Source organism: Panthera pardus, unplaced genomic scaffold (assembly GCF_024362965.1).
Source record: "Panthera pardus isolate Hobbes unplaced genomic scaffold, ASM2436296v1 HiC_scaffold_16, whole genome shotgun sequence".
Taxonomy (NCBI): Eukaryota; Metazoa; Chordata; class Mammalia; order Carnivora; family Felidae; genus Panthera; species Panthera pardus.
In genome coordinates this window covers 150,299,102-150,322,198 of record NW_026526721.1, presented here as the reverse complement: position 1 = coordinate 150,322,198, position 23,097 = coordinate 150,299,102, and the positions used below count along the sequence as shown (strand labels likewise).

General features: G+C 44.7%; 1 protein-coding gene and 1 long non-coding RNA gene across 11 annotated transcripts; one reads left to right on the top strand and one right to left on the bottom strand.

Annotated features, from left to right (window-relative positions):
• The first annotated feature begins 3,490 nt into the window (after nucleotides 1–3,490).
• Nucleotides 3,491–22,181, top strand: LOC109248778 (caspase-14-like). 10 transcript variants are annotated; one of them, XM_019418761.2, is made up of 8 exons: nucleotides 3,494–4,033; nucleotides 5,547–5,599; nucleotides 6,850–6,999; nucleotides 9,802–10,027; nucleotides 10,502–10,618; nucleotides 17,122–17,220; nucleotides 18,769–18,878; nucleotides 19,506–20,431. In XM_019418761.2, exons 1-8 carry the CDS (start codon nucleotides 3,679–3,681, stop codon nucleotides 19,806–19,808), a joined length of 1,413 nt encoding a protein of 470 aa, XP_019274306.2. In that variant the 5' UTR covers nucleotides 3,494–3,678; the 3' UTR covers nucleotides 19,809–20,431. The 10 variants fall into 10 exon arrangements, with proteins under 10 accessions (XP_053759935.1, XP_019274306.2, XP_019274311.2 ...); XM_019418766.2 differs by lacking the exon at nucleotides 19,506–20,431 and adding an exon at nucleotides 19,358–19,483 and having other exon boundaries at nucleotides 3,497–4,033; XM_019418763.2 differs by lacking the exon at nucleotides 19,506–20,431 and adding an exon at nucleotides 20,452–22,181 and having other exon boundaries at nucleotides 3,500–4,033.
• LOC109248780 (uncharacterized) lies at nucleotides 9,943–16,047 on the bottom strand. The gene is made up of 3 exons (XR_008422641.1): nucleotides 15,961–16,047; nucleotides 10,220–10,488; nucleotides 9,943–10,069 (listed from the first exon to the last, which is right to left on the bottom strand). It is a non-coding gene; the product is annotated as an uncharacterized LOC109248780 (long non-coding RNA).
• Nucleotides 22,182–23,097: the final 916 nt, after the last annotated feature.

Genomic DNA, 23,097 nt, shown 5'->3' with positions numbered 1-23,097 from the left:
GCTCTTAGGAATAATGCCACTGTGAACGTTCACATACAAGTGTTTGTGTGGACCTAGCTTTTCATTGCTCTTCTGGAAGTATGTGCCTAGGAGGAGAACTGCGCGATCAAGTGGTGGCGGTGTTTAACCGTCTGAGAAACTCCCAGACTCCAGACCATCCTCCGTTCCCACCAGCAGCGCAGAAGCGTTCTGATTCCCCACATCCTCCTCCACACATGTTATTGTTTGTTTTATTTACTGTAGCCACCCGAGTTGGGTACCCAGGCTTTTCTATCAACTTTTCAACTTCGGAAGGAGCCATACATTTATCCAGACATTAGGAAGAAGATTGGTCTCCTGGTTAAGGATACGGGCTGTGATCTACGTGGCCCAGATAGAAAACCTGGTCCTCTACTTATTTAGACACACTTTGCAACTGTTCCTGTCAAGCGGGGATCGGGATATTCCCCACTTCCTAGGGCGATGGTGAGGGTTAAAAGAGCAGATGTTTCTGGTGCACTGTGGTAGGTTCCTGGGGCTGCACAACCAGTGACCAGAAATTGGGTAGCCTCTGGCAGAAATTTGTTCTGGAGCCTAAGAGTCTTCAAATCAAAGTGTCAGCAGGGACATAATTTTCTCTGAAGGCTCTGGGGGAGGACAGTTGTGGCTTCTGGTGGTTGCTGGCAATTCTTGACACTCGTCACTCCAGTCTGCCTCCATCTCCACAAAGCCTCCCATCTGTCCATCTGTCTCTGTGTCCAAATTTCTTTGAAGGACACGAGTAATTGGATTCGGGCACACCCTACTCTAGAAGGACCTCCACTTGATTATATCTGCAAAGACCCATCATCAAATAAGATCACATTCATAGGAACACAATTCAACCTGTGATCCATATAAATTTAATGATGTTTATACTTTAGGTTTTAGGTTGAAATGTCCCATTCAAGGGGCACCTGGGTGGCTCAGTTGGTTAAGCTTCTGACATCAGCTCAGGTCATGATCTTGCAGTTCGTAGGATCGAACCCTGTGTCAGCTCTGTGCTGACAGCTCAGAGCCTGGAGCCTGCTTTGGATTCGGTGTCTTCCTCTCTGCCCTTCTGCTTGTGCTGTGTCTTTCTCGCTCTCAAAAATAAATGTTAAATAAATAAATAAATAAATAAATAAATACCCTATTCAAAATAATGGGAGGAGTATGGGAGAGGGCAGAGGAGGATCCTAATCTCAGTGACCCTGAAGCCACCAGGGCTTGGTGACCTAGGTGCGGGAGGCCCTGTGCTGGGGAAAGTAGGAGGTCACGTAGGACAGATGTGTGCTGGGACAGGAATGGAACGCAGGCCAGTCACTACAGGCCTAGGTATAGTGTCTGCCTCCTAAGAACTTGGGTCCTGAGTTAGGGTGTTTGGGTCATCTTTGACCCTCATTTAGGCCAGGGGAGCCTAACTTGTCAGTGGGGGACCTGCCAAGAGCCCCTGGGAGGGGAGGGGCAGAGGTGAGGCCCAGAGGTACAGGCTTCCCCCCAGTTTGCTCACCTTCTACTTGGTTGGTGAGTTTTGGCCACCAGAGTCCCCTTCCATGCTCATTTGTTCTTTGGGGGCAAATGAGGTTTGGAGGAACAGTCTAATTTTCTCTAAACATGGGGGAAAACTGGAATTTGCCCTTAACCCTGATTCCAGAGGGATGTGGTCCTGGATATCTGCATATTCCAGGCCCCAAGAATTTATCTTTGCTGCAGTCTGTCACAGCTATTAAAGTTTGTGAGTCTCAGCTGGCTTTGGAAACTCTGCCCAGTGCCTTTTTAACAAGTTGACTTGTTCTTGGCTGCCTCAGACTTCAAATTATTTAGAGGCAGAGCTTTGTGGAAGTAAACACTCGTCTGGCCACTACAGATAAGGCCTAGTAAGGCATATGGGCCAAAAGAGGACAGAAGCAAAGCTTTCAAGCTGCTGTACATTCAGTTTCTATAAATATATAAAAAAAATATTTCAAACACAGAGTAGGGCAAATGGTACATTGGCCCTTCATTCGCATCACTGAGATGAAAACTGACGATCAGGATTTTGCCACTCTTGTCTTTCCACTTTCTCCTTTATGAAAGCAGATTTCAGACATCACACTATTTCACCCTTCCCATAGTTCATCTCGAAAAATCTGCAGCTCTAAAAATAGTGGACATGTTTCTTACATAACTACAATGTTTTTATCCCACCTGGAAAACGCTAACAAATTTTTTGCATATCATCCAAAACCCAGCCCATATTCACATTTCCAATGATCTCAAATAGGACTTTTTAGGGGTACCTGGCTGGCTCAGTCTGTGGAACTAGTGACCCTTGATCTCCAGGTTGTGAGTTTGAGCCCCACAGTTGGTGTAGATTACTGAAAAATAAAATCTTTTTAAGTTTATTTTGAGAGAGAGCACACCTGAGTGTTTTCCTGTGATTGGGGAGGGGCAGAGAGAGGGAGAGAGAAAATCCCAAGCAGGCCCCAAGCTGTTAGCATGGGGGCCCCACGCAAGGCTCAGTCTCACCAATCATGACATCATGACCTGAGCAGAGATCAAGAGCCTGGAGGCTTAACCAACTGAGCCACCCTGGTGCCCCCAAAATAAAATCTTTTTTAAAAAGGGAGTTTTTACAGTTGGCTTACTAGAATCGGGATGCAAACAAGGTCATGAGTTTCCTTCACCAGATCTTCCACAGGGTAAGTAATTTTGGGGCAAATCACAATTAGAGTGAGCTCCTGAGGTCCCCAGCAAGTCAGGGAACTGAGCAGCAGTGACAGTAACGGGCCGTTGCCAAGCTGAGATCTGCTCCCCAAGGCAATGTCCCTTCCACGACTCCCAGGCTGAGCAGTGTGCATTTCCAACTTCTTGCTGACTTCAAATTCTCAAGCCTCAACCTTTTTCACCTCTCCCTCTCCAATGAAAGCTGGCTCCAGGCTATTGCCTCTAGGTGTTATTTCAGCGTCCTATTTCAGCGTCCAAGTGGAGCCAGTGGTTTCGGTAGCTGATAAACACCCCGGATCAAACTAGGCTGCACATTGGAATCACCGGAAGAGCTTTTAAATGTTTTTTTTAATGTTTATTCATTTTTGAAAGACAGAGAGAGACAGAGCACAGGCAGGGGTGGGGCGGAGAGGTGGGGGGCACAGGATCAGAAGCAGGCTCCAGGCTCCGAGTTGCCAGCACTTAGCCCGACGCGGGGCTGGAACTCACGGACCGCGAGATCGTGACCTGAGCCGAAGTCTGACGCTCAACCGACTGAGCCACCCAGGCGCCCCTCACCTGAAGAGCTTCAAAACGGCTGATGCCTGGGTCTGCCACCCAGAAATCCGAATGTAATCAGCCGGGACTGTGGCCTGAGCTCGAGGAGTTAGTTAGCCAGGTGACCCTAACGCGCAGCCACGGCGGAGACCCACGGAGGAGCCGCCGCCACCAAGCTCTCCCTACCCGGGCTCCGAGGGTTAAGCGGGAACGGGCGGGTGGGGGCGGGGCTTCGAGGCAGGGGCGGGGCCGCAGAGGAAGCCTGGCGGGATCTCCAGGTCGCGGCCGCCAGCCCGCCCGGCCGTAGCTAAGACGAGCGGAAACGCCTCCGTTTTACAAAACAAAGGCAGAAACGGGAGGCGTGCGCGGCCCGCGGGGCTGAGACCTCGGCGGTTGGCCCCTCCGGCCCGGGCGCTGCAGCATCTTTGGGTGGCCATGGCGACGAGCCTTGGGAGCGGCTGGCGCTGGGGGTCCGACGGCCGCCAGGCGCCTCCGAAGATCACGCCGACCGTGGAGGAGCTGCAGAGCCGCGTGCAAGAGACGCTGGACCTGCTGTCCCCGCGGGAGCTGAGCCACTTCCGCGTCCTCCTCAAGACCGTGGACGAGCGGCCGCGCCTGAGCCCCGTGCGGCTGGAGCTGGAGGGCGACAGCAAGGCGGGGCTGGCCCGTCTCCTGGCCCAGCACTACTACCTGCCCGCCGTGTCGCGCGTTCTCGTCAAGGTGCTGCAGCAGCTGCGCCGCGCCGACCTGCTGCCGCGCTGGCAGAGCGCGGAAGACGACGACCGCCGGGGTGAGCGGGGGCGCTGCCGCGAGCCGGGGCTGGGGGCTGGGCCCGGATCGGCGGCCGGGATGGGGGGGCGGGGTGGTGGCGGCCGGGTTAGGGGGCGGGGCCCGGGTGCGCGGCCGGCGGGCCGGCGGAGGGGCGGAGCCTGGGTGAGAGTGGGGACAGCCGGGCAGGGGGGGAGAGGTCCGGGTGATCGGGGGGCTGCCGGGGCTGGGGGCGGGTTCCCGGGCAGCCCGCGGGCCGGAGGCTAGCGGAGCCAGGGGCTGGCGGGTGCCCTAGGACCCAGGTGACGCGCGGTGGGAGGTGGGAAGCTTGGGTGAAGCAGCCCGTAGGATCGCCATCCCCAGGCGCGGAATCCGAGTGATCCGTCGAAGAGCGGCCATCAGGGTTTACGAGCACATTTTGGGGGTCGGCTCAAAGAGCAGATCGACTCAGCGGCAGGCCTGAGATGCTTCGTTAACGACCACCTTCAAGAGATTATGATGTGGGAGGTTTCCAAAACCCCACTGTCACACCTCCAGGGGGTGTATTTATGGAAGGGGTGGCTCTTCTTGCACACCCTGAGACCATTTGCCGTCAATCTGGGAAGATGTGGCTTATGATCAAGAAATGTAGTATGGAGCAGGTTGAGGGAGGTGGGGCTCCCCCCCACCGGCCCGATTTGATAAACGGGTGTGTACATAATGTGTATGTGAGAGAGAGGAGAGAGAGGAAGCAGCACTTACATGGGAGCCATTGAGATAGACAGTAAAATGTGCCGTCGGTGACCTGCCATCGGCATGCCTATGATCTGATTGAGCTTCTAGGTGTGTTACTGTCGCTGATTTTGTTTAGATTTGTAATGCATCACAACTGTAATGGCCCACCACACATGGCCGACAGGCAGAATACTGGCCCTGTGGAGCCTTGACTCTCCCTGCTTTCACTGCACCTACAAAGCATTTGTGTTGTCCCTCCTCCCAGGTTCGTTGGTCATGTACCACTTCTGCTATCACCTCTTTAGACTGTTGGCAAAGTGGGCTTTTTTTTCCAGAGTCATCCAACCTACACAATATTATGGCTCTACACTGGAGGCACCCAATACATGTTGGAATTAAATGCTAAGAGATTATGCTATTTTTTTCTTTTTAATGCCTAGTTCCTTTACTTCAATTTTCCCCTTATTGATGTCTTAATCTCCTCTCCAGGAAGTACATGTGCAGTAATATGTCAGTTAGACCTTGTCCCTTTTTATCTCTGGCCTGGCTCTTCCTGCCCTTGTATCCCACGGCGGCCTGCGGGAAGCCTGTTTTAAGTTTCCAGCCTCATGAGTTTGCAGGAAGGTGTTCATAATCCAGGGAACCTGTTCTAAAGCGAGGTTGAAGCCTGCTGGACCCCCAAAACGTAAGAGGCAACAGAATTCCTTGGGAGGAGCTTCCTGTTAACAGGGATGACAGTGGATCTTGATTAAAACTTAAAAAATGGGAAAATAATAATGTGTTTTTTCTGTTTTATTCTCTTTTCATGAAAATTCATGCAGAGATTCCAAGAAAGATTCTAAAGAGGAGCTATGACTGCGTGGATGGCGAACTGGTAAATATTTTTGCTCTCACTCCAGCACCGCACACTGGTTAGGAAAGATGGTATTTATTTAGCCGCTTGAACTGCCATTTTAACATTTTTGTGTGTGCTGTTCTTGTTGGTTAAAGACTATCTGTATGGTTTTCTCAAGTGGTCATATCTCACTGCTTTTTGTTATGAGAGTGGAAGATAAACTTGAGCCAGTTAAAACCACTGTGCGTGCATTAACCAAACAAGGTAGGAACTGCTGTTATTTCTGTTTGACAAGTCAAGAAAAGTGAGGCAACTTCAATGGAAGTTCAATGCCTGGCTGTATGGCCTTGGACGACTACTTACATTGCTGGTTCTTGCGTTTGGTTTTTTTAAGTTTTACTACGGAAATTTTGAACAAATAGTAAAGTGGGATAGAAAAACGAATCTCCCCAACTCCAGCCCAACGTACTTATGACCCTGCTTCAGCAAATTAGAAACATAGAACCAATCTTGTTTTGTCTGTTCCCGCTCCCATTATTTTGAAGCAAATCAAGATAATCATGTCCCTTTCATCTACGGACACTTTCGTGTGGATCTCTGAATCTTTAGGAGGAGGAAGGAAGGAAGGAAGGAAGGAAGGAAGGAAGGAAGGAAGGAAGGAAGGAAGGTTTTGCAAAACATAACCACAATACCATTATTCTACCTAAAAACAACTTCCTTAATGTTTGCAAAGAGGCAGTTAGCATTCAGATATCCTTGACTCGTTCCTATGTCTTTTGCAGGGGGGTGGTTTGAATCAGGATACAGATTCATACAGGGCCTACACAATTACAGTTGTTTGCTTTGTGTCTTGAGACTCTTAACTTAGGATGCTTCTTCTTTCTTTAGCCTTTTTTCTTGTTATTTATCTATTAAAGAAACCAAGTTGTCTGTAGAATGTCCCACATTCTGGATTTTGATGATTGCAGCCCTTATGTGGTCATTTACCGTTTCCTCTGTCCGCCATATTTCCTTAAACTGATACTCTAGCTATACATAGGAATTTAAAACTGAGATTGGCCTATTAGTCCTAGTCTGAGGAAGATATTTGAAAGGATTATAAATCAAGTCATGACTCCCCCCACCCCCATTCCATAACTAATAAGAGAGACAATCAGTGTTGCATCCCTGATCCAAACTGGGAAACCTCACCATTGATCCCTAGAGAAACTCATTATTTTGTATCTATGACACATTTGGATTTCTGAGTTTGGTTTGGTTTAATTATTGTTGGCTTTCCTGGAAAATAGGACTGTTATGACCTGAGTGGCAAGCGGAAGGCTTTCCTCATGTGTGTGGAGAAGAACAGACCCGGGGCTCACCGGGACGTCATGCTAATGACCGAATGGCTTGGCCAGTGCCAGTTTGAGCATACTTCGTGCATCGATCCCAACAAAATGGTAAAAATAAAAAACAATGAGGAACCTAACTTGGATCTTCCAATTTTCCTTTCTTTTTTAAAAAATTGGGTTTTAACACCTGGTAAGAATCAGGACCTACCTGCTGCTCAATGACATGTGTGTCCTGATAAAACTCTGGATGCTTTTGTAATTTTACGTGTGCGATACCCTACCTCCCCTTCCAGTCAGGCAGGGACCTCTTGGGCTCCAGTCTTGGCTAGGGCCCTGCAGTTGAAGAGGGAAGGGAACCCCAGAAGGCATCCTTGGCAAGATGGGCAAGGGGGCCAAGGACAAGGCGGAGTCTGGAGTAGGCAAGTTCCAGAGCATTTAGGAGCAGGAAAGACCAAGGAAACCCCTTTGAGAGGTCATCAGGAGGCAGGCCAGAGGGATTCCAGCAGCATGAGTCTTTGTGGGACTCACTTGGAACCCTGGGAGAAGCGTGGGGAGGGAGCCGATAGCACTGGGCAGAATTGCGTTGTGACTTAACTAGATTGTACTGAAAAAAATAAGGTGGAAGAGGATGGTGGGAACTCCATTTGATCTCTTTGACCTTAGCTGAGACATGACTCAGACCTGCCCTTATTTAGGGACAGTAACATAGGAAAGCCCTTCTTAGATCCCAGGAGTCACTGCTAATGAATGTCAAGGAACGGCATAGCATGGGGTTGTGGATGCCACACAGGCTGCCTCGGCTGGAATCCTGTCCCTTGCTAGTTGCTCCCTTAAATCTGGTTCTCATCTGAGGGTGACTTGTCCCCCTCATTTGGCCATATCTGGAGCCATCTCTGGTTGTCACAACTGGAGGGTGCTACAATGCCCAGAACAGCCCCCACAGCAAAGAATTTTCTGGCCCCAAATGTCCTTTCCCCAAGGATTGGACCAGAATCTCTTCATTTTGCATGGTTTTTAATCCTGTCCTTTTCATTCAAATGGCAGAAACTGCCAATGTTCTTTTAGTTTATGCTCCTCAGGGTCTTAAGTGGTTACTGTTCCTGGATCCTGGCAACGTTTATAAATATTTAGCAATGTCACTGGCAAAAGTATTTCATTGTTCGGAGTTTCGTTTTTCCGATTCTTAGTTTGGTTAAACATCCTTTGGCCATTTTTTTTCCTTCTGTAAATTATCTGTTCTGTCTTCCTTTGCCCTTTCTCCTACTGGGTGGTCTTTTTCTTGTTCTTATAGTTATTTTCCTGGATATTATTCATTTACAAAACGTACTGCAAATATGTTTCTCTTACCCTGTGACTTGATTTTTTGTTGTCCTAAGTCATATGGAAGTCTTTTAATTTTTTTGTGAGTAAACTTGTCAGTCTTTCTTGTCAGCTTCTTGTTGTTTGTGTCTTGATTAAACCCCATGCCTTCCCAACTTAGAAAATGCTTAAATGATTTTTCTCTAATATTTGCATAGCTTAAGGTTTTCCTTTCTACTCTGGAATCTTATTTTTGGAACAGTGTGAAGTTGGAAGCCTCACCTTATGTCCAGATGGATAGTCTGTTGTCTCAACATTTATTGAATAATGTGTCCTTCCCCCACATACTTAAAACTCTGTCTTTATTGTGAAATAAATTCCCATATATAATTTGATTGGTTTCTAGAATCTAAAATATTCCATTCATATATTTGTTTATACCTAAGCCAGTATCTCCCTGTTTCATTCACCATGATTTTTAGGGATATTTTGATGCCTGATAGGGCTATCCCTCCTCTCTCTCTCTCTCTCTCTCTCTCTCTCTCTCTCTCTCTCTCTTTTTTTCTTATGAATATGCTTGGCTCCTCTTGAGGATTGTCTGTCCTCTGTGACCTGGAGAATAATCTGGTTAATTTCCACCGAAACCCTTTGGGATTTTGATTGCCTTGACATTGAATTGAGATTCATTTGGAGTGAATCAGCAAATCAATAGTATTAAGAGAAGCGTGGGCATGTCATGGTTCATTGTCGCCTCTTCCCCAAAGCTTTATCCTTTCTTCATTTAGGTTTATTCCTAGGTATTGTCCTAGTTTGGGTGTGACCGTGAATGGGACCCCCTTTTCTGTTATGGGGTTTAAAAGATTGTTGCCAGGTAACCGGAGTGGGGGGGTGGGGGGAGCGGATCTTTGATCTTTGTGAGTTAATCTTGTATCCAGTCAGCTCACTGGCCTCTGGTTCCAGTAGTTACTTGGTTGATTATTTCGTATTTCTAGAAAGTCATGATATGTGTAAAAAATGAGTTTTGGCTCTTTGTTTACCGTACCCTATTTAGACTTCATTTCACTTTTACATGCTTTATTGAAGGGACTGGAATCTTGGCTACAAGGTTTACGGGAGCAGTGATGGCCGCCATTCCCGTCTTGCGTTTCTCTCTAGGGGGCTCGATTCTGATGAGGCCTCTCCATAGGTCCTGGCAGGTGTATATTATTGGCAGATCCCTCCATCCCCTTCCATTTCTAGCTTATTGAGGGCATTAATTTTAGAAAATAATAACTTTATATGTTAAAATAAGTTAATAATATAAAATTTACATACACTAACCCTTTGGGGAGCTATCATTTTGTTGTTTTTTTTTGCAGTAGAGAATCAGAAATGCCCTAATTCTGTTAAACAAGAACCAATGGCACAAACAGAGATTATGGGAATTCTGAGAGCAGCCAAAAGGGAAGGGACAAGTTCAGGAACTGATATTTACCTCATACGAACCCTGCCTGAGATGTAGTTATTTTCATATTTGTCATATCCTCGGATTGCCTACTGAAAAGAACCATCTCCAGCATTTCTGATTTTACTTCCCTCCAGTTATTTTGAATATGTGATCCTATTTTACAGGAGTTACTTGGGAAAATATCATCATTTCGGGATGGACTCAATGAAATTAAGGATGATGTTGGCTGTTGCCTTGTTACTCTTATGTCCCACGGGGAGAAAGGCTTTATTAAGATGAAAGATGGTGAGAGAGTCAGCCTGGAGGACATTTTTGAAATGTTTAATAATAAAAATTGTCCGGCACTTCAAGAGAAACCAAAGATCTTTATAATCCAGGCCTGCAGAGGAGGTGAGTGGAGACTTCTTGGTCCAGTCCTGTGTCTAGGGCATTCTCATATGGATGACTGAGAAAAGAAAAAGCAGTTACAAATATTTATTTGTTTGTTTGTTTACGATCAGAGGCCCCTCGGCTGATGTGACTTTAGTTGTGTGGGGTACTAGAGACTTTGGGCTGGGAGGAAGGGACAGAAGGGACACTTACCTGGGATGGAATCATTAACTCTGGCTGAGGAATGGTCCCAGTCACTCACATCATGGGGTAGGCCAGGGAGCCTCAGATCTGAGAGATATGTGTGCAGTTCCCAAGGGCTATCCCACCGTCCATGTGATGCCTGGCGACCTGCCGGGCCGATATCCGACTTCTGTAGCTTCTGTGGCTATTCCTCCCTCTTCTGGAGGTGCAAGCTTGTTGGGACGTTGCTTAAGGGTTCCTGGTGTCAATGGCGCATTACTGTAGTGTGTATTTTTGTTCTCCAAAAAATAGAGAAAAGAGATAATGGTGTTGAGACAGACGATGAACCCATGGAGTCTGATGACGTATCTGAGAAGAGGAGGCTGCCCACGTTCAGTGATTACTTCATCATCTATCCTACCCAGGCAGGTGAGACAGTGAGGGTAGATGCCAGTGACACACACTTTCTTCCAGAAGGTTTAAGTTATTCGTGATGATTCTCAGAATCTTTTTTTTTTAATTAATTTTTTTTTTTTTTTTTTTTTTTTTTAAGAGAGAGAGAGAGAGTGTGTGTGAGTTGGGGAGGGGCAGAGAGAGAAGGAGACACAGAATCGGAAGCAGGCTCCAGGCTCCCAGCTGTCCGCACAGGGCCCGACGTGAGGCTCGAATTCACAGACCGTGAGATCATGACCTGAGCTGAAGTTGGATGCTTAACCAACTGAGCCACCCAGGCCTCCCTTAAATTATTTGTGCCTTACAAATTGACATCTAGAAGGAGAATTTTTTGTTAACCTCTCCATCTCCGTTTACAAATGTTCCCACTTTTAGAGATGGCAGGTTGGCATCTCTAAACAAAAGAAGCAGATCATTCTTCCAGGAATGCACAGGCCCCCGAGCAAAGTATTGCATGGTGAATGAGATGGTTGGCTCTTCTGTGAAAAAGATCTTGGCCCAAAAGCTAGTTCTGCCACTTAGTATATTTGAGACCTTCAGTATGTTTTAATTGCTAGCTATGTTAGTTTCTTCATGTAAAACGGGAATGATAGAATTCACTTATGTCTTTGGGATGTTACATAAATTGAATTCTATAAAGCAGATGTGCTTATCATAATTAATGGCATAGTGAATACAAAAAAAAAAGAAATTAGATACTATTATTACTAATATATTCTGCTAATAATATTATCATCATTGTTACTAATTCTATTATTGATAATAAGTTAAAGTCCAAAAGAATCTGTGTATGCGAGGGTGGACTTGATTCACTTGTGAGGGGAAACAAAAATGTTGGAGAGATAGAATTAAGGGGTCCAGGACATTTCTTTAGGTTTGTTTTTTTTTTGTTTTTTTTTTTAGGCTTATTTTTATTTAAAAACAAAATGTTTGTTGGTTTATTTAGAGAGAGCGAGAGCACATGCGAGTAGGAGAGGGGCAGAGAGAGAGGGCGATGCAGAATCTGAAGCAGGCTCCAGGCCCTGAGCTGTCAGCACAGAGCCCGATAATGGGGCTCGAACTCATGAGCTGCGAGATCATGACCCAAGCTGAAGTTGGACGCTTACCTGCCTGAGCCACCCAGGCACTGCTTTATCTTGACTTGAAAAGAGGATTAAAGTAGCTTGCAAATATATATATATATATATTCCCTCTCTATGTGGAATTTGATATAAAATGTGAGTGAAGAAATGCAAGCAAAGGAAACTAAGGGCCACCACTTAAAATGAAACCATCCTTCGTGGTAAGATGCGAGAAACTTCCCCACTAGGGTTAGACGAAAGATCTCACTCCTTGGTTGTTTCTCCAAGAGGGATGAACGCATGTGGCCTCACAGAGACTGGCACACAAAAGTTCATAGCAGCTTGATTTGAAACAGCCAAAGACTGAAAACAACCCAAGTGACCATCAACAGGTGAGCGAATAAACAAATCCCGGTGTGCCACACGTGGACTACCAGTCAGCGATGAAAGGAAATGAGCTCCTGATATAAACTAACCGCAGAATTATTATGGAACGGTTCAGGGTCAAGGCGAGAAACCTCATGCTCCAGTTTTATGGAACGAATGAGTTTTATGACTGCTGGACTGTATATACATTTAAGGGCTAGAGACTCAGTATTGAACAGAAGAACTAAAACTCTCTGCCTCCACGGAGCTTCTGCGCTAGTGGGGGAGACAGACGAGAAACATAGAGAGAAACTATATGTTGTGCTACTTTACGATCCCATTTATATAAAGCTCTGAAACAGGCAAAACTAATCTGTGGTGCCAGAAGTCAGGATACTGCTTGCCCTCAGGGCTGCAGAGTGTTGGGGGTGGTAATGACCAGAGGGGGCAAGGAGGGGACTTCTGGAATGCTGGCATCATCTTGTTTCTAGATGGTTCTAGTTATGGGGTGTGTTCACTTTATGAAAGTTTATGGAGCTATTCTGTACCCCTAAGGCTTTGCACACTTTGCTATGGGATGGTTCCCTTTCAGTGAAATCTTTACCAAAAATAAATAAAATAAATAAAATAAAATAAAATAAAATAAAATAAAATAAAATAAAATAAATAAAATACAATAAAATATGTTAAATGCTGATAAGTGCTATGGAGAAAAATAATGCAGGGATGAGGGTTATAGGGAGTGTCGAGGGAGAGGAGTGGAGATGGCCGTTTTAAAAAAGAGATGTGTAGAGATGTCCCCATGGAGCAGCTGATTGTTGTGTGGACATTTGAGGGACATGAGAGAGGGACTTATGCAGATATTTGAGAGAACTTGTGTTGTGACATAAGAATACTTAGGATATAGGGACGCCTGGGTGGCTCAGTCTGTTGAGCATCCGACTTCGGCTCAGGTCATGATCTCACAGTTTGTGAGTTCGAGCCCCGCATTGGGCTCTGTGCTGACAGCTCAGAGCCTGGAATCTGCTTTGGATTCTGTGTCTCCCTCTCTGTCCCTTCCTGCTTGTTGTCTCTATGTCTCTGTCAAAAATAAATCAACAGTAAAAAAAAGAATACTTAGTATATAACAATAATAAAAACTCTATGTATACACAGACCACTAGAATAGAATAGAGAATGTACACGCAGAACCAGATATGCAGGACAACTAGGTATGTGACAAGCCATCAGCAATTAGTGTTGAAAAAATGGGCTGTTCAATATGTACTGCTAGGAAAACTGGCTTCTCCGTGGGAGAAAAACAAAAAATTATTTCTTGGCATAGGATTCGTTGTATCTTCAATCATGTGAAATGTCCAGTAAGTCTATAGTAATGCTCCTTTTATCTCTAATATTTGTGGCTTCCTTCTTTTAATCTTGATCAGTATTGCCAGTGGTTTCATTAAGAACCTATTTTTAGGGGTGCTGGGCTTAGCATCTGGTTAAGCATCCGACTTCGGCTCAGGTCATGATCTCACAGTTTGTGAGTTCGAGCCCTGAGTCGGGCTCTGTGCTGACAGCTCGGAGCCTGAGTGGAATTCTCTCTTTCTCTCTCTCTCTCTCTTCTTCTCTCTCTGCCCCTCGTGGGATTTTCTCAATCTCACTCTCTCTCTGCCCCTTGCTCACTTATGCCCTCTCTCTCTCTCTCTCAAAAAAAAAAAAAAAAAAAAAAAAAGAACCTATTTCTGGTTTTGTTCATTCTCTCTAGCATAGGTTTTTGATTTCGTTAATTTTGATTTCATAAATTTTCATTAAAATTTCCATTTTTCTTCATTTGGGGGTTTCTTCTACTCTTCTTTTCCCAACTATTTTGGTTAGATACTTGGCTCATTATTTTCTCTCTTTTCAAAAAATAAGCATTAAAAAAAATTTTTTTTAACATGTATTCATTTTTGAGAGACAGAGCACAAGTAGGGGAGGGGCAGAGAGAGAGGGAGACACAGATCTGAAGCAGGCTCCAGGCTCTGAGCAGTCAGCACAGAGGCCTATGCAGGGCTGGAACTCACAAACTGTGAGATCATGACCTGAGCCAAAGTCAGACACTTAACCTACTGAGCCACCCAGGCGTCCCCAAAATATAAGCATTTTCAAATAATCTCCTCTGAGTACTGCTTTTACTGTATCCCTCACATTATAACATGTAACTTTTAAAAAGTGTTTATTTTGACAGAGAGAGAGAAAAAAAAAGAGAGAGGGAGAGAGAGACCCTCCCTGATCTCATGCACCAAACTGTGAGACCATGACCTGAGCTGAAATCAAAAGTCGGTCGCTTAACTGACCGAGCCACCCAGGTGCCCCAGCTATTAAGATATTAATATTGAGGTTGGAACTAACTACTTTAGTAAATGGATCTCTTAGGTATTTCTTTTGGCCTAGGAGTGCTGTGAAAAAATTACTGAGACACTAAGGGCACCATGAACTGAGAAAGTTTGGGATCTTCTGCCCAGAGGAATCTCCTGCACATGTATATACATGGACAAGATGACCGACTGTCCCAGTTTGCCTGAGATGGAGGGGTTTCCTGGGATACTGGACTTTTCAGTGCTAATACCAGGAAAGTGTATGGGGCTGAGTCGAGCACTCTACTCTGGGCACTCCTTTCAAGTTGCTTAGTGGGGCAAATAAAGGGGCAGGAATCTAAAAGCCACTGGGAGTGGTATATTCATACTGTAGAATACTGTGCCGCAGTTGAAAAGAATCATCATGGTGAAGTTTCAAATGCAACAGTTAATGAAAATAAGACAGCTGTGGGGCATCTGGGTGGCTCAGGTTGTGATCTCACAGATCGTGAATTTAATTTCTTGGGCGTGGAATGAGGCGGGAGGGAGACTTTGCTGGATTCCTTTTATAATTTGAATTGTGAACCATTTGTATTTGAGTCCATTTTTTGTTGCTTTTTGGATTCCACATACAAATGAAATTACATGGCAGGTCTTCCCTGTCCGGCTTATTTTACTTAGCAGAATACCCTCTAGTCCATGTTGGCAAGATTTCTTTCTTTTTTATGGCTGAGTAATATTCTCTTGTGCATATGTGTGTGTGTGTGCATGGGTGTCCATGTAAGATAAATATACATCTATATTTTTATCTACTCATCTATTGATAGATGAATTGTGAACCATTTGAATGTATTATCTATTCAAACAATGGATTTAATCACGGCTTGACTTTTGGCTAAGATCAAGGGCAAAAAAGATGGATTTAAAACATTTTAAAGTTATCCTCTTTTAGAAAGTAGATTTCAACAGAATTCGGGCTTCCGACATCTAGTTCACCGTTGAAGTTTATACCAGCTACCTGACCCCTGTGAGTTCTAGAGCCTGTCCCTCCTGGCCTGTGACCAAGCCATCTCACCTATATATAAGAGAAGCTATAAGGTGTTCATGTGTTCATTGGCTACTTGTTTTCAGTCTTGTGAGTGATTGGAGTTCTTGTTCTATGGCCAGAGTCATCATCTAATGCAATGTTGGGGGAATCCCGGTCTTGATGACTTTTTAATTTGACCCTGTTTGGTAAATCTGCAGAAATTCACTAGCTTTCAGCCCGAGTCTAAAGTTCTCCAGTTTTACTCATCAGACTCATTTTTTTGTGGCCTAGAGTCTGTCCTGAGGACTGAACCCGTGGCCATGGACGACAATAGCTGATTATTTTCAAAGTGACAAGAAATGTATAATCTTTCATTTAATAAGATGCTTGGCAGCTACATTGATTTTCGCTCTGCTGACTGGCACATCCTCCACGGGGTTGCAGACCATGTTAGGTTAGAGGCTTTCAAATGTTATTTGCCACAACCTACAGGAAGAAAGAGCTATGGTGTTGCATCAAATCTAATGCCTTGATTGTAAGACATACCATTATTTTGTGTCCTCAGGGAGCTACCAATTAATTACTCTGTGACACGGAAGAGATTATATAGCACATCCAGATTTCAGAGATGCCTAAGTGGGGGAGGGGGGTGGGCCGAAAACTTCAATATTAGAATTGATAAAATCTACACTTCATTATAGTCTATCACATATATTTATGTAAAAGTATAAATACACATGTAACACACTAGTTTTATAAATTATAGCTACCCTTGCTGCATTGATGTACTTTAATATTTTCAACTATATCCCATTTTATCCCATTTTCAAAAAAGGCAGTTTCATTTTTTTAAATTAATCAATTAATTAATTTATTTTGAGAAAGAGAGAGAGAGAGAAAGTACAAGCGGGGAAGGGGCAGAGAGATGGAGAGACAGAATCCCAAGCATGGGATGAGCCATGGGGCTTGAACTCCCAACCATGAGATCATGACCTGAGCGGAGATCAAGGGTTGGATGCTTAACTGACTGAGCTGCCCAGGCGCCCCTAAAAAATACAGTTTCAATATGCTAAATTGATTTGTTGGCTGATAATTGGGCCGCAACCTGCAGTTTGAAGAACACTGGATGGATTGTCAAACATTGTGATGTGGTGTTTCTAACTCAGATTTACTCCAAGAGGGACAATACTGAAATTGCTGTATGGTTCCTATACTAAACAGATATGTTTTGTGGATTTGTTTACAACTTTATGGAGATATAATTGAAGTATGAGCTGTACATATTCCACCATTCGAACAGATGGAAGTATATGTCATGACACCATCACCATGATCAAGATAAGCAAATATTGCCGTCACCGCAAAAAGTTTCTTCATGTTTGAATCTGTCCCTACCTCCATCCCCATCCCTGAGTCACCACGGTTGTGTTTTCTGTTACCACTGATTAGATTTTATTTTCTGGAATTTTATATGGCTAGAATTATATAGCATGTAGGTTTCCTCCCTCCCCCCCTCCCTTCTTGTCTTCTTCCACTCAGCATAATGGTTTCGGGTTGTACCCATGTCGTTTGTATATCAGTAGCTCATTCCTTTTTATTTCTGAGTAGTATTTAGTTGTGTGAATATAACACAATGTTAACACAATGCGCTCAGCCATTCACTTGTTACTGAACATTTAAGTTGTTTCTAGGTTTTGCTTATTACAGATGAAGCCGCTGTGAACACACGTGTGTACATCTTTGGGCGTATGTTTTTGTTCTCCTTGGGTAAATACGAAGAAGTGGAATGGTTGGTTCACATAGTAGGTGTGTTTGACTTTTAAAGAAACTGCCAAGTTGAAAATTATTTTTCAATGTGGTTGTATTGTTTACATTTCCGCCAGCAGCGTATGAGAGTTCCAGTTGCTTCACATCCTCATTATCAGTTGGTTTGATCTGTTTTTAAATTTTAGACAGTCTGATGGGTATAGAATAGTATCACCTTGTAGTTTTAATTTGCATTTCTTGGAGGCCTAGTGATTATCTTTTCCTGTACGTGTTGTCCGCTCACATATCTTCTTTTGCTAAATGTCTGTTCATGTGTGTTGTCCAATTTTTTATTGGGTTGTTGGTTTTCTTATGAAGTTGTAAGAATTATTTTCTTTTTAATTTTTTTTAAGTTTATTGATTTTGAGAGACAGAGGAGGGGCAGAGAGAGAGAGGGAGAGAGAGAATCCCAGGCAGGCTCTGTGCTGTCAGCACAGAGCCCAAAGTGGGGCTCGAGCTCACAAACTGTGAGATCATGACCTGAGCCGAAACCAAGAGTCGGACGCTTAACCAACTGAGCCGCCCAGGCACCCCTGAGAATTATTTATATATTCTGGATTCAAGTTCTTTGCCTGGTATGTATTGCAAATATTTCTCCCAAACTGTGGCTTGCTTTTCATTTTCTTAATAACATGTTTCAAAAAACAAAAGTTTTTAATTTTGATGAAGTCCAAATTAGCATCTTTTTCTTTTGTGGCTTATGCTTTTTGTGTTCTAAGAAACCTTTGCCTATATTGAGATTGCAAAGGTGTATCCATGTTTTTTTTCTGTTCCAACCTAGATTTATTATCAGAGGGTACGATTTTGATATTCCCATCAAATTTCCACACTGAAAAAAGACACGTTTCATGTTTTTTACTAACTACTAATAAAAGCAATTCCACTAAATTTTTTTGAGGACCCCAAAATAAATTCTATACTGATGTATTTGGGGGATATTTAGCTTAAGATCCTATAGCAAAAGTCAGAAAAAAAAAAAATAGACGGGGCACCTGGGTGGCTCAGTTGGCTGGTCATCTGACTCTTGATTTCAGCTCAGGTCATGATCTCATAGTTGGTGAGTTTGAACCCGACATTGGGCTCTGCACTGATAGTGCGAGCCTGCTTAAGATTCTCTCTCTGTCTCTGTCTCTGTCTCTCACTTCCCCCACCTTCAAAAATAAATAAACATTAAGAAATATAGAAAGGAGGGATAAATGAAGGAAATATGGCAAAATGATAACTGTTGAATCTGGGGGATGATTATATGGGAGTTTGTTAAACTTTGCTTTCTCCTTTTGTGAATATTTGAAAAGTTTTATTTAAAGATTGATAGAAGAGAACTGCCCTCTTGAGGGGTTACGTGCTGTTGGTCACAGGAGTCCCCTGGGAGGCTCAGTGCTTCCTCTTTTTGTGTCTGTGTCTCTTATGGACCCAGGCCCACTCCTATTAATACAAGAATGCTTCCGTATTCTCAGTTCAAAACCATTTTACAGGTTTCACTGTGGGTAAAAGAAAAGTTCGGTGCAACCAGAGGAGGAAAACACATGAAATATTTTCACTTTGTAGATCACGTTGCTTTACGGCACCCTCGCACGGGCTCGGTGATGATTGAAGCGATGGCTGAGGTCTTTAAACAGCATGGAAATAAGTGGCACATCGCTGACTTTTTCACCAAAGTAAGTAGATTCTAAGTGAACACGTGCTTCATTCATGTACTTGATCGGAGCATTTTCATGAGGTTGGCTTTACCCATGAAAATGTGAGAGATACTGAAAAGTTGCTTGGAAGTGATGGGCTGATCATGACTTACAATGACTGTAGCATTCAGAAAACAGGGTTGAGCCACCTGCCGAGGGAAACAGAATGACACCTTCCGTTCCTTGCTAATAGAAGGGCATTGGATATTAGGTGAGCTTGAAAGACCCCGCCTGCTGTGTAGCCCACCATTGCAGCCAGCTTTGGCCCGACTCAGCACCCCTAGAGAGGGCAGAGCCTTAGGACATCTCTAAGGACAGACCCCAGCTCACATTTGTCTCCCCAGCTTGTAGCCCATAGTAAACATTCACTGAATGAACACGTGCTCGATAATGGCGGTTGATGTGCACACAGACCCTAGTTTGGAGAATGGCCCAATTGTTGTAGTTTATCGTATCAGGATTGAAGAGAAATTTTCTTCTCATTCTGAGAGGTTTACGCCCACAGAGAGCTAATGAGAAGAGATCAGAGAAGCGCCCAGTAACAGCGAGGCTAACATTGATTGCGTGGCTCACTCCACGCCAGTTGCCGTTCTCTGCGCTTCCCAGATGCGAATCCAGTCAAGCTTTCCAACACCCCTCAGGGACCTCCTGGGATTCACATCCCCTGTGACAGATGGGGGCGAGTCGGTGGCCGAGCTGGCACCCCAGCCTGGGCAGAGTGCTTCTAGAGTTCATGCCCTAATCACAATTACATATGAATTACTCCACACCTGCCCAAGGTATGGTAACTATTTTTGTTTCTTTAAAATAGAAAGATTTAATTTTAAAAATTTACATATGATGCTTAACAGCCCTTCAAACTCCTTCTCACCTCATTTGAGGTCAGAGTTGGGTGGGGGTGGGACGTGAAAGGGAGGGACCACAGACAATTTTGACACTCATTCCGACCATATGCCCGAGTATTTTCTATTGCTCAGTTTCTCTGAGAAAACAGTTTCTCGTCAGCTTCTCAGCAATGTTATAATAAAGACAGATTTGGCCAACTGTAATGGAAATCCATCGTAGCTAAGGCTAGCTGAAAAATTGTTTGGCTGACCGACGTTCATTAAGCCTTTACCGAACACCCTTTATTTTGAAAGTGCTTGCTGAGTAGACACTGGCGAAGAAAAAAAAAATCCACAAATGAGCATGATGGGGCCTTTGCATTGAAGGCCCTCATGGCCCAGCGACATGGAAGGGTGGCTGATGTGCTCACAACCAACCCTGGGATTATAGGGCCACGGGGTGCTTTGGACATAACATAACCCAACCCTTTCATTTTACGGCGGGTTCCCTTGCCTACTAATCCCCAGGGGCAAGTCGAGACCAAACCCAGGTCTGTGGACCCTGGAGTCCAGACAGCTGCATTCCAGACACTTGGGGGGCCATGCTCCTTCCACCGCCATTTGCATACTGCTTTCCGAAATGCATAGAATTCTGCCATTTCACGCCGTGGGTTGACTAAAAGGCTTTCGCTCAGGGCTTTTGAACAGTCTGTACTTTAATCTTCCAGGTGAATAACAGAGTGGTGCACACTGAGTTTCATCTACACGAGGAACCCATAAAAGTGTCACTTGTCATGGAATCGACTTTAACTAAATCTGTGTACTTTTGACATCGGGAGGATGAAAAACTAAGGGCTGCTTTATAACCGACGGTGTAAAGAACAGAGCGTTTGTAGCACGGTTCTGATGGTTATCATTTGGGGTTATTTCTGTCACCAGTTGTACTTCTCCGGTTTGTTTTGCAAATACGTGGTATTTTTCCAAGATTGGGCCATGTATAGTTGCCGCTTGTAAATAATTTGACTTCTTTGAAAAGATCACTGTTTTTGAAAATGGGCTTTCCTGAGCGGTTACCAAAACAGGGAAGCCCAGCTCGATTTGTGGACCATTTTTATAATGTGCTTCCCTTACTGATTACACTCCACCCTCTCCTACTTTGGTGCTGGCGTTCATCCTCGTTTTCTTGGCTTAGTCTTCAAGAGCTGTCTCTGTGTAGTCCTGTCCTGGCTCGCCTGATTTCCCCCATGTTGTTGTCTGCAGCCAGACTCGTCTCCTTTTTGACTCCATAAGCCATTCTCGAGTCTGACCCGGGGGTCTTCGTTTGTACTTTGTTGCCCTTGATGCCTCGTGTTTCCACCCGCCACCCATTCCCCAGCTTCTCCCTTGCTGCGCGGTACCTCTGAATGCTGTTTTCTCTGCCTGGGATGCTCTGTTCCACTCCAGTCCTTTCCGCCCCTCCGGGTTTGGTTCAAGCATCCTTTGCACGGGAAAGTTTTTCCGCCAAGGCCTCATGCTAGGTCAGCTCTTTCCGAGTGCTCTGCTCACAGACCCAGTGCTTTTCTTCTGCAGCATTTAGCACCACTGTACTTAAAGGACTGTGCAGTGGCCACGAATCTCTCTCCAGTTCAGTCATAAGCTCCAAGAGGCAGAGGCTGTGTGTCTCATTCATTGCTGTATCCCAGCTTCCATCGGTGCCTTATGACATAGAGAAGCGATGTGATGAACGTTTGGTGAATGACTAGTCTCTGTCTTTTAATTGTTTTGTCCATTCGTCAGACCTCGCCTCATTACCTCTTGCATCTGGCCACCTTCCAGCCATCCCCACCTGGCTGGTTGTCCTGTGGCGTCTTTAACTCCCTCAGTTGGAAGTCAACCTACATTTCCCTTAAATCTCTTTACAAAACCCATCCCATTGTTAATAATCCTCTGACTCCCCACTGCCTGCGGAATATACTCAGATTGCCCTAGGAGAATGTTCCAAGTCCTTCTCTGTCAGGCCCGTACTGCCCGTTTGTCCTGGGTCTTGACCACATGGGGATGATTTGTCCTCCCCTCAGGCATCCCCTCTCACAGAATCAGGCTTGTGGGTTAATGAATGTTGAATGAATGCTCTTGGCTATGTTCATTGAACAATGAACTATGGTTCATTCTCTCCCTTCCGCCTGAAGCGTCCTTTGTTCTGTGTGCTTTCTCTACACCACACATTCTTTAGGGTGCGGCTTGGGTCCCATCCCACCAGAAGGAAAACTGTATGTAGACTAGCGTTTACTTAGAGTTCACAAACTCCGGGCTGAAGATGAGCTTTCATTGTGATTGTGTTCTCACTTTTCGTGTAACTTTGGACTATACTAAACCCTGGTTTCCACATCATAAAAGGAGATTTGGCTCGGCTGAGAACTCATCCAGTCACTGGACTTCCCTGAACTTTGGCCTCTTAATAAACTGTTCATGAATATGCTGCAGGTGTGGCTATTCCTGATCCTAGAGGTTCAAGCTGGAAGTTGTGCGAGACCATTGGGCCTGTATGAGGATACAGGTGTTCGGTGAAAATGCTCTGAAGACTGAGGGTCACGATGACTGAAGCAACCCGGAATCTCTAGGCCTGTCTCCATTTCAGGGACAATTGTGTCCTTTTTAGTTAATGTGATTTTTCAAGTCTATATACGTGTGATTTAATTTTGAAAACTTTTGAGTTTTGATGTTTGATATGTGACTTTGCTTTTTTTTTTTTTTAATAGACCATTAAAACGTCACCTTGGTTCATAAAATATGAACATCAGGTGAGCCTTCTCTGTTCATTTTGCATCCTGTGCAATCCTGGGACTCCAGGCCCAGGGACTCATTTCAGGGGGACGGCAGCAGCTAACACAGGCAATAGCTCATCTCCTGAGGCAGGTTAAGTGACTAGCTCAGAGTCCCAGTTAGCAATGCGGCAGTGCATGAAATACATTCCAGTGCATGAAAATACAAGACAAAAAGTGCCAAGTGAGAGAGAAAAGTTATAAGACAGAATCCTTTCAACAAACAGGCCCATGCCAGTTAACTAAGGGAATGAATGAGCTTTGGGGCAAAGGAGGGAACAGTTATTTTGGAACATTGCTCAGGCCACGGCAGGTAAGATTCCTGGAGAGGACTGGAGCATGGCTGGATACCAGACAAACAGGTCAAGGAGGAAGTCAGGTTAGAGAGGGAGGTGGGAAGGTGCCCAAGATGAACTTGAAGCCTGGGGCCAACTTGGTGTCCTCCGTATTCTCTCAGCTGTAAACCAGAACAGGGTCTCCTCTAGCCATCCAATGACACATGAAGTGTATCCCCCCCCAAAACTACAGTCCCTACCACAATTTTGCATTTGGAAAAAAACGTAAACCGAGTTT

What these genes read in the sequence shown, in the direction of transcription:
- LOC109248778 (XM_019418761.2), top strand. Translation starts at nt 3,679, where the DNA reads ATGGCGACGAGCCTTGGGAGCGGCTGGCGCTGGGGGTCCGACGGCCGC. An exon ending in GGAAGACGACGACCGCCGGG is followed by an intron (nt 4,034 to 5,546) that starts GTGAGCGGGGGC and finishes AAATTCATGCAG; the next exon opens with AGATTCCAAGAAAGATTCTA. An exon ending in ACTGCGTGGATGGCGAACTG is followed by an intron (nt 5,600 to 6,849) that starts GTAAATATTTTT and finishes CCTGGAAAATAG; the next exon opens with GACTGTTATGACCTGAGTGG.